The sequence below is a fragment of the Melanostigma gelatinosum genome (genome assembly GCF_949748355.1).
Source record: "Melanostigma gelatinosum genome assembly, chromosome: 10".
Classification (NCBI taxonomy): Eukaryota; Metazoa; Chordata; class Actinopteri; order Perciformes; family Zoarcidae; genus Melanostigma; species Melanostigma gelatinosum.
The window spans coordinates 27242750-27251924 of NC_136643.1; the positions used below are offsets into that span (position 1 = coordinate 27242750).

A 9175-nucleotide genomic window follows, 5' to 3' on the forward strand; every position below is an offset into this window, starting at 1 on the left:
CTTAAAATGAAAAGTTACATTTGTGAATAGGTTTGTTTGGGGAGTAGTACTTACTGAAAGGATGCTCTGCAACAATAGTCTCAGACTCAGTGTGCTTGCTGACACCAAATCTATTCTCAGCGGAGACCCTGAATGTGTACTGCATGTACTTGGTCAAGTGACTGACATCAAGAGATGTGCGCCTAACGCTGGAGTTGATCAGCTGCCAGGCGGTGGAGCCAGACTCTCGCTTCTCCACGATGTAGTTGGTGATTCCAGTGCCACCATCATCCTCTGGTGCTTGCCAGTTTATGACACAGGACTCAGAGGTGATGCATGCGATTTCGATGGGTCCGGTTGGAGGACTGGGTCTACCTGTGACAATAACTTCAACAGTGAACATCCTGGTTCCAGCCACGTTCTCCAGAGTCAGGTAGTATTTACCACCATCTCCTCTCATCGCCTCCTTGACTGAGATGCTGGTTCTGTCCTTAGATGTTTGGATGGAGACTCTGTCTGAGTTCTTTAGCCTCATCTCTTCCAGCTTCCAGGTGACCTTAGGAGCAGGTCTACCAGTAATGGGAACATCAATGATGAAGGTTCTGCCAGAATTACATGTGATGAGCTGGTTGGTAATCTCACTGAGGTCAGCAGCAGGTTCAATATGAGGCTCTTTGACCAGCGCAGGAGCCAGAGTTTCTCTGGGTGTGCTGGAACCCGATTCATTTTTGGCCTTCACACGGAAGTCATACTCATCACCCTTGTTGAGCTTTTCAACCACATAGGTGAGATTATTGGTGTTGCCAACCACTACCCATTTGTCTGCACCCTTTGGCTTAGCCTCAATGATGTAACACTGGATGCGGCTGCCACCATCATGCTCTGGTTTCAGCCAGCCCAGGACAACAGAGCTGTCTGTGGTATCCAGGATGTCCATTCTCTTTGGTGATGCTGGCTCTGCGGTGGCAATGACAGGCTCAGTGAGCTCAAACGCCTCACCCACACCGTTCTGGTTCTCGGCTGAGACCCTGAAGAAGTATGGCACTCCCTCCAGCAGGTCCTGGATCTTCAGGATATGTTGCTTGCATTTGCCACCAGACTGCTGCCATGTGCGACGGCTAGCCTCGCGCCTCTCAACAATATAGTGATGGATTCGTGCTCCACCGTCATTGAGAGGAGGCTCCCAGATAAGTGTGACCGAGCCTCTGGACACCTCCTTCAAGGCAACAGCTTGTGGAGGTCCAGGAGTGTCCAAAACCTTTACAGTGAATGTAATGGCCTTGCTGCCACTCGCGTTCTCCAGGTTAACAGTGTATTTGCCTGTATCATTTCTTGAAGAGTTTTCAATGCTTAAAGAACTGTATCCATCTGTAGTTGTGACCTCTGACATGACGCCCAGCTCGCCTTCTTCCTTCACCCATGTGGCATTGGGAATTGGCTTTCCTCTGAAGTGGATGCCCAAGCACACTGAGCCTCCAGGCTTGACAATGTGTGTCTGCTTAAAGGTGGCGTCAATATCCACCTGTGGTGGTGTTAGCCTGTCTACAGCCTGAGCAGGCTCTGGAATCTCCTTGTCATCGCCTCTACCCACATAGTTTACAGCTGCAACACGTAACTTGTACTCAGCTCCTGTCTGTAGACCAGTCACCATGTAATTTGTTTCTGCCACCAGCTCCTCATTTACTCTCTTCCATTCGGTCTCTTCTCCCTTCACCATTTCAATAATGTAGCCCATGATCTCCATGCCTCCGTCCTCAGCTGGCCTGGACCATTCCAGGCTGATAGAGGTGTTGGTGGAGTCGGACATACAGACCACAGATGGAGCACAAGGAATATCCTTTGACTCTGAAGCTTTGATAGGTATAGAGATGCTGCTAGGAGCTCCAGCACCAGCATCGTTCACGGCCATGACACGGAACTCGTATTCCATATCCTCTGTCAGGTGGAGCACCTTGTGAGCACATTCGACGATGGGCTTCTTGGTAGTCACCTTGTAGAATCGGACAGTCTTCTTTTCCCGTTTCTCCAGGAGGTAATGCTGAATGGGGTTTCCTCCATCAGATGTCGGAGGAGTCCACGACAGTGTGATGCTCTCTCCTGTCGTTTCAGTAGCGTCAGGAGTGCCTGGAGCATCAGGAGTAGCTGAGGGAACATTTTTGATAGATTAGTTCAATATTTGAAAAATATAGAAAACTAAAAATGTAATATTAAATTTAAAAACAAGAACAGCTTTTCCAACTTTCCACTTACTGTATTGCATCTGTGCAATGACCGGGCTGGACTCCAAAGGTCTGCCAACTCCAAACGTGTTAACAGCAGAGGCCCTGAACTGGTACTCATTGGTCTTGATGAGCTTGGTTACATTGAAATTGCACTCTGTACATTCGTCAGACACCAAAGACCAAGAAATCTTGGCAGTCTCACGCCTCTCAATGATGTAATGCGTAATCTCCGAGCAGCCGTCGTTCTCCGGTGGGTTCCAAGTCAGAGTGCATTTACCCTCCGAGATGTTGCTGAAAGTCATGGGTCCCACCGGCTCCCCAGGTGTGTCTGTATCACATGGGAGTGTGAGATTGAAGTTAGAACATGAATAAGTAAATGAAGCGGTGTACAACTGCAATGTATTATAAAGAGTACAAATGTCAAAACTGCGTACCTTGGACTTGAACAAGGATATTCTCCTTCCGGCTTCCAGATCCGTTAGTAGCCTCCACAGTGTAGTGGCCACGGTGTGTACGATCAGCGTCCCTGACAAACAGGGTGCTGGATCCAGCTACATTGATGATGTCCATCATCCTTTTGGTAACCTCCACACCATCTCTGAACCAGACGACCTTGGGAACAGGGCGTCCGGTGATGGTCACCTTCAGCCTGATTTTATCTCCTGCCTTCACCGTCAAACCCTCAAAGTACTCTGGGCCAAACTCAATGTTAGGAGTAGCTAGTTTAAAGGATAAAGGAATGGAATTAGTACAGTACTTATCTTAAAACTTGACAACTCAACGTTGAATGACAAAGAAAAGATGAAGAACACATTCAAGCTGCTAATATTACAGTCATCCTCCAAGTTCTTTTTACTCACCGTTCTCACTTCTGACCACAATCAAGCCAGAGGAGTTGGAGGGAGGACTGACGACACCGATTGAATTTCTGGCAGTCACTCTGAACTCGTAGCGTTCATTTGTTGCCAACCCAGTGACGGTGTACAGGCAGTCATGTACATCAGACAAGTTGGCCTTGAACCAGCGTCCATGTCCTTGGCGTTTCTCAAGGCTGTAGCTGGTAATCTTGCTACCACCATCACGTTTGGGTGCATCCCATTTCAGTGTCACTGAGTCACTTGTCACGTCAGTGTAGTCGGGCTGACCCGGAGGATCTGGAAGACATCAGATGAATCTTTGAATTTATTTTTGTTAAAGTGCTGTCATTCTCGTCCAATTTATGAACAGAAATTATTTAGCTGAACTTGCTATTATTCTGCATGTTAGAAGTGTAAAAAATAAACAAAATAATGCAATGGTCTAAATCTGCACTCACCAACAGGACTGACAGCCATGATTGGCTTGCTCTCATCACTCATCCGGCTGAAGCCAGAGTCGTTCTGGGCGTAGACTCTGAAGGAGTACTCAAGACCTTCAATGAGCTCCAAGATTCTGAAATCCGTTTCTTTGATCAGCATAGTGTTTACCTTTTGCCACATGATGCTGTTCTTTTCCCTCTTCTCCACATGGAAGCCCTGGATGGGGGTACCACCGTCATAAATGGGCTGCTCCCACTGGATGGTCATGCCATCGTTGGTGACGTTGTATACAACAAGCTTGCCTGGTGGGCCTGGAGGCCTGAACTGGTGCTTGGCAATGACTATCTGGGATACAAGAGGCTCGCTGACACCGTATCTGTTCTCAGCACGCACTCTGAACTGGTACTGGACACCCTTGATCAGGTTGGAGACCTTGAACTGAGTATCCACTACACTGGAGCAGGCCATCTTCCAGTCAGATTTGGAGGTGTCACGCTTCTCTACAGCGTAGCAGGTGATGTCTCCACCACCGTCATCATTGGGTTCATCCCAGGAGATCATGATGCTCTCAGCTCTCACTTCATCCAGGCGGATGGGTCCAACAGGCTTTGATGGAGGTCCAAGTGTGATGACATGGATGTGGACTGATTTCCTCTTGACTTTATTGTCAAGGGTCAGAGTGTATCTACCCTCATTCTCCTTGGTTACATTCTTAATCATTAGAGTGGCTTTGTTTTCTGTCTTCTTGAAGCGGATTATGTCACTCTCCTTCAGAGGCAGGTTGTCCTTCAGCCACAGGATAGAAGGTTTGGGTTTACCTACGTATGGCAGCTCGATGTGCACATTGTGACCCAGACGAACATTGATACGGCCACCTGGGTACTCTGAGAGGCTTGCCTCAGGTGTGATAATGTAGTCAATAACCTTGATAGGCCCAATCTCAACGAAGTCGCCCCGTCCCTTGTCATTCCTGGCAGTGACTCTGAAGAACACGTCTGAGTGCTCCTTGAGTTTCTTGACTTCAAACTCACACTGTCTGCTGATTCCTTCCATTGACCAGTCCTGGTCCTTCAGCTTCTGCTCAATAACGTAGTCAGAGATGATGCTGCCGCCATCGTAATCAGGCTTCAGCCACTGCAGAGTGACGGAGGTCTTTGATGAATCCTTCATAGAAACCTCCTTCACTAGTCCTGGAGTCTCTGTGGCCTTCACAGGGTCAAGTGTTTCACATGGATCACCAACACCGTTCTCATTTTCTGCTAACACGCGGAAGAAGAAGGATGTCTTCTCTGAGAGGTCTTCAATGGTGTATGTTGTGTCCATGCATTTGCTTGCCACTGCAGAGTAGGATCTCTTGGAGGAGTCCCTCTTCTCAACAATGTAGTGTGTGATCTCAGCACCTCCGTCGAGAAGTGGAGGCTCCCAGCATAGAGTGACCTGTCCACGGGTCACGTCCTTCAGGACCAGGTTCCTGCACTGAGCTGGAGTATCCTGGACCTTCATGGACAGGGTTAGCGACTTTGGCTCTCCGACGCCATTCTCGAGCTTCACTGTGTACTTTCCGGTGTCCAGCTTGGTCACCTCACGCATCACAAGAACTGTGGTGGTGTCTGAGTGGTGGAACTCGTATTTGGGGTCACGGTCAATGCATTCTTCTCCCTTACTCCAGGAAGCAGTGGGAGCAGGTCTGCCCTTCACGGGAACAGACAGCTCCACGTCCTTGCCAGCCTTCACAATATAGTGAGTTCTCATGGCCACATCCGAGTCAATCTGGGCCTCCTCTGTGAAAATCATGAATACACATCGTCACACAGGGACTATTATATTTGAGCAACGTAAAAACGAACGAGACATATATGTTACATACTGAACACGCTTCACATTTTCAATATCTGTGATTAATTTACCCAGGATATCCTGAGCTTGAATGGGCTCCGTCATCTCCAGAGGCTCTCCGTGGCCAGCACAGTTGACAGCAGAGACTCTGAAGAAGTAGTTGACATCTGGTTTTAAGTCGTGAACTGTGTATTCTGTTGTCTTGACCTCTCCCCTGGAGGTTATCATAGCCCATTCTGGCTCTCCCTCGACAAGCTTCTCCACCATGTAGCTGGTGACCTCACTGCCTCCATCCCATTCTGGCTGGGACCAGCCCAAGGTGATGGATGTCTTGGTGGAGTCCACCACCTTCAGCTTGCGAGGCTCATCTGGTGGATCTGTAAGCAGAATGTATTTGTTTAGTGGGAGTGTTCTGTATTTATCTCTCTTGTTATGGTTCGAAATCTGTGAATGTTGGACCACTTACCAACTGGGTCAGCAGCCTTGTAGTAGTCTGACGTATCAGAGAACGGTCCCTCTCCGGCCCTGTTAATGGCACAGATGCGATATTGGTACTCGTTTCCTTCTGTCAGATGGTAGACCGTCTGTTTGATGCCAGTGACAGGGTCTTTGTAAACTCTGATCCAGCGCAAGCTCTTCTTGTCGCGTCTCTCCAGGTAGTAGCCCGTCACGGTGCTACCTCCATCTGCACCTGGTTTGTCCCATTCTACCACCATGGTGGTCTTGGTTGTGGTATTCACCTCAGGAGTACGAGGCTGTCCAGGAGTTACTATAGAAATGTATAACAAACATGTTTGAAATGATAACATTAGTAACAATCTTTTTTTTTTGGAAAAAGACAATAGATCAGTTCTGCAGAGAAATATATTTAGTTTATATAGAGTGTTACCTAAACAGGACAACTTAGAAAACTGGAGACACTCATACCGGCATTCATAAAATCTCCTCTGGCTTCACACTCACATCAACAATCAAATTCACAGCATCCTACAGCCCAAACACTTACCAAAGGCGTTCTTAGCGATGACAGGCTCAGACACCAGTGGCTCTCCAACTCCGTACTTATTAACGCCCATTACGCGGAACACATACTCGTTTCCACGCATTAGCTTGTTGACGGAGGCATATGTCTGCTCGTGTTGGTCAGAGATTGTCGACCAGACCAATCGGCTGGTTTCACGCCTCTCAACAATGTAGTGGGTCACCTTGAAACCTCCCTGGTCAGATTCAGGCACAGGCTGCCAGCTGAAGGTTATCCTGTCTGCCGTGATGGAGTTGAATGTAATGGTGCCGGCTGGGGGTCCAGGTTTGTCTAAGGGGGGTAAAAAAAAGTTCGTGTATATGATCATAAAATACAGGAATTACATCTCCATTTAAATTGGATATGTACAGAATTATGGAAATATGAAAAGGTGAGGCAAGAATTTGTAAATACCTAGGATTTCAATCCTAATGGTTGCAGATGCTGAGCCCAGAACATTCTTGATCTTGACCTCATATGAGCCCGTGTCAAAGCGGGCTGCATCCTTGATCAGTACAGCAGAAGAGTCGGTGGTGCTTTCAATAGACAGGGTAGAAGTTGCTCTCAGCTCCTTTCCGTCCTTGAGCCACTCAATGGTTGGCAGAGGCTTGGCGATGATTCCGACTTTAAGCTTAACTGAAGCTCCAGCCTTGAACTGAACCACATCCAGATACTCCGGAGGAAGGTCAATAGCAGGGGCACCTGTGGGACACAAGATTATCAATATTAATGATGTACATATAAATCCAACAAATCAAATAAGACATGCAAACACATCTAAATCAAATACTCACCACACGCGTCAACACAAGTGACTGGGCCAGCAATGAGAGACGGGTTACTGACGGACCCAACAGCATTCTTGCCGTATACTCTGAACTCATAAGACTCATCCTGGGTCAGTCCAGAAACAGTGAAGCCCAGTTCAATGATGTTTGTGAAGTTGGCCTTCACCCATCTGCCACTGGGAGCTTCCCTCCTTTCCACACTGTAGCCGGTAATCTTGCTGCCACCATCGTATGGAGGCCTCTGCCAGGCCAGTCTAATTGAGTTCTTGGTGACTTCTGTGATATGGACATTTGCTGGGGGCTCTGCAACATTAAATTGTGAAAGATGCAATTTCAGTGAAACAACAGTGTTAGTGTAAGCTCTTATACTATTTAATGCTATGGGTCCCCTTAAAGCTCCAAATTAAAGTCACTTACCGCAGGCATCAATAGCAAGCACCTCTTCAGAAGTCTTGCTCATCTTTCCAATACCGGCGGCATTTTCAGCTGCCACCTTGAATTCATAGATGAGGCCAGGGCAGATGTTTGCGACTCGCCACTGGTTTCCTGAGATTGGCGTCTTATTGAGCTTCTGCCAGAGGATGCTGCTCCTCTCCTTCATCTGGAGATGATATCCAATCACAGTGTTTCCACCATCATTGACTGGCTCATTCCAGCAGACTGTGAGGTTCTCTTTGGATACATAGCCGAGCCATGGTGTGGATGGAGGCCCAGGGATGGCTGTAATGGACAACACGTTAATGTTTATTCAGAAAGATCATCCTCAAAACAAAAGTTGTCAAAGGAAATGGATAATTAAAAGAGTAAGACCCCAACACACACACACACACACACACTATTACTTACTGTATGGAAGCTTTATCATGATTGGCTTGGTGTCAATATGGTCACTAACACCGAAGCGGTTCTCAGCCTTGATCCTGAACTGATACTCCTCTCCCTTGGTCAGCTTAGTCACCTTGATTGCGCTTCGGGCAATGCTAGTTGACACTTCTGCCCAGTTAGGAGTGCTGGTTTCACGTTTCAGAACAATGTAGTTGGTAACAGGACTGCCACCATCATACTCTGGAACAGCCCACTTCAGACAGACTGTGGTTTCTCCGACCTCACCGACCTCGACTGGACCAACAGGAGGTCCCGGTCTGTCCATCACAACGAAGATAAGGACGATCTTGGTGGTACCTCCCACATTAGAGGCAGTGACTTCATATTTGCCAGCGTCACTTGCAATGCTTTCAATTAGGGTGATGGTTAAACTGCCCGGAGTCACTTCAGTTAGCAGCCTCTTGGATCCCTTGATGACAACATTGTTCTTGGACATAGTCACCTTAGCCATGGGCCTGGCAGTGAGAGGAATCTCAAAGGTTAGGTTGGATCCTGCTCTCACGTAAACTGTATTCTTGGGGTAATTCGTCAGGTCAAATTCAGGAGCCTCTGTTTAAGAAGAAGACATCAATGTGAAAATTCCATTGCTTTTCAAAAATACTTCTAAATATGCATTTTCATTACATGGAAATACAGAATTCCTGTTCATTATTTTACATCATGTATACCTTTTAAAGAAAATAAATCAATTAGTAAAAATATATTTCATTGTATTCTATTGTAATCGTTTTCTCTGGACAGTAATAGTAACCAATATCAAATTGTCAAAAGATAATACCGTGTATTTCCTTGACGATAACGGGTACGATCATCTCCTTTGGTTCACTGAGTCCGGCATGGTTCTCGGCACGGACTCTAAAGTAATACTCTGCGCACTCCCTCAGGCTCTTGATGGTGTGGGTCATGGTCTTCACAGTGGCACATTTCACCCACTTGGTCTGTCCCTTCTCCAGGGCATCAATAAGATAACCAGTGACTCTGCTACCGCCATCGTATTCTGGTCTTGTCCAGGCAATCGTAACGCTGTCCTTGGTAACATTTGCAACTCCAAGTTTCATAGGAACACTTGGTACCTCTGGAAAAGACAGTGGGAAATTTCATGAGGCAAATTTTGTCAAATGGTAAAGATCGTACAAAATCTATTTC

General features: G+C 47.1%; 1 protein-coding gene across 1 annotated transcript in view; it reads right to left on the minus strand.

Annotated features, from left to right (window-relative positions):
* The window catches only part of ttn.1 (titin, tandem duplicate 1), a 176111-nt gene that overhangs the window by 17931 nt on the left and 149005 nt on the right, over positions 1–9175 (minus strand). Inside the window, 13 exon segments of the mRNA XM_079277074.1 lie at positions 55–2121; positions 2230–2529; positions 2636–2920; positions 3062–3355; positions 3517–5280; positions 5407–5712; positions 5802–6104; positions 6342–6647; positions 6771–7058; positions 7151–7447; positions 7562–7864; positions 7991–8578; positions 8808–9104. Coding sequence (XP_079133200.1) covers positions 55–2121; positions 2230–2529; positions 2636–2920; positions 3062–3355; positions 3517–5280; positions 5407–5712; positions 5802–6104; positions 6342–6647; positions 6771–7058; positions 7151–7447; positions 7562–7864; positions 7991–8578; positions 8808–9104 — 7398 coding nt within the window.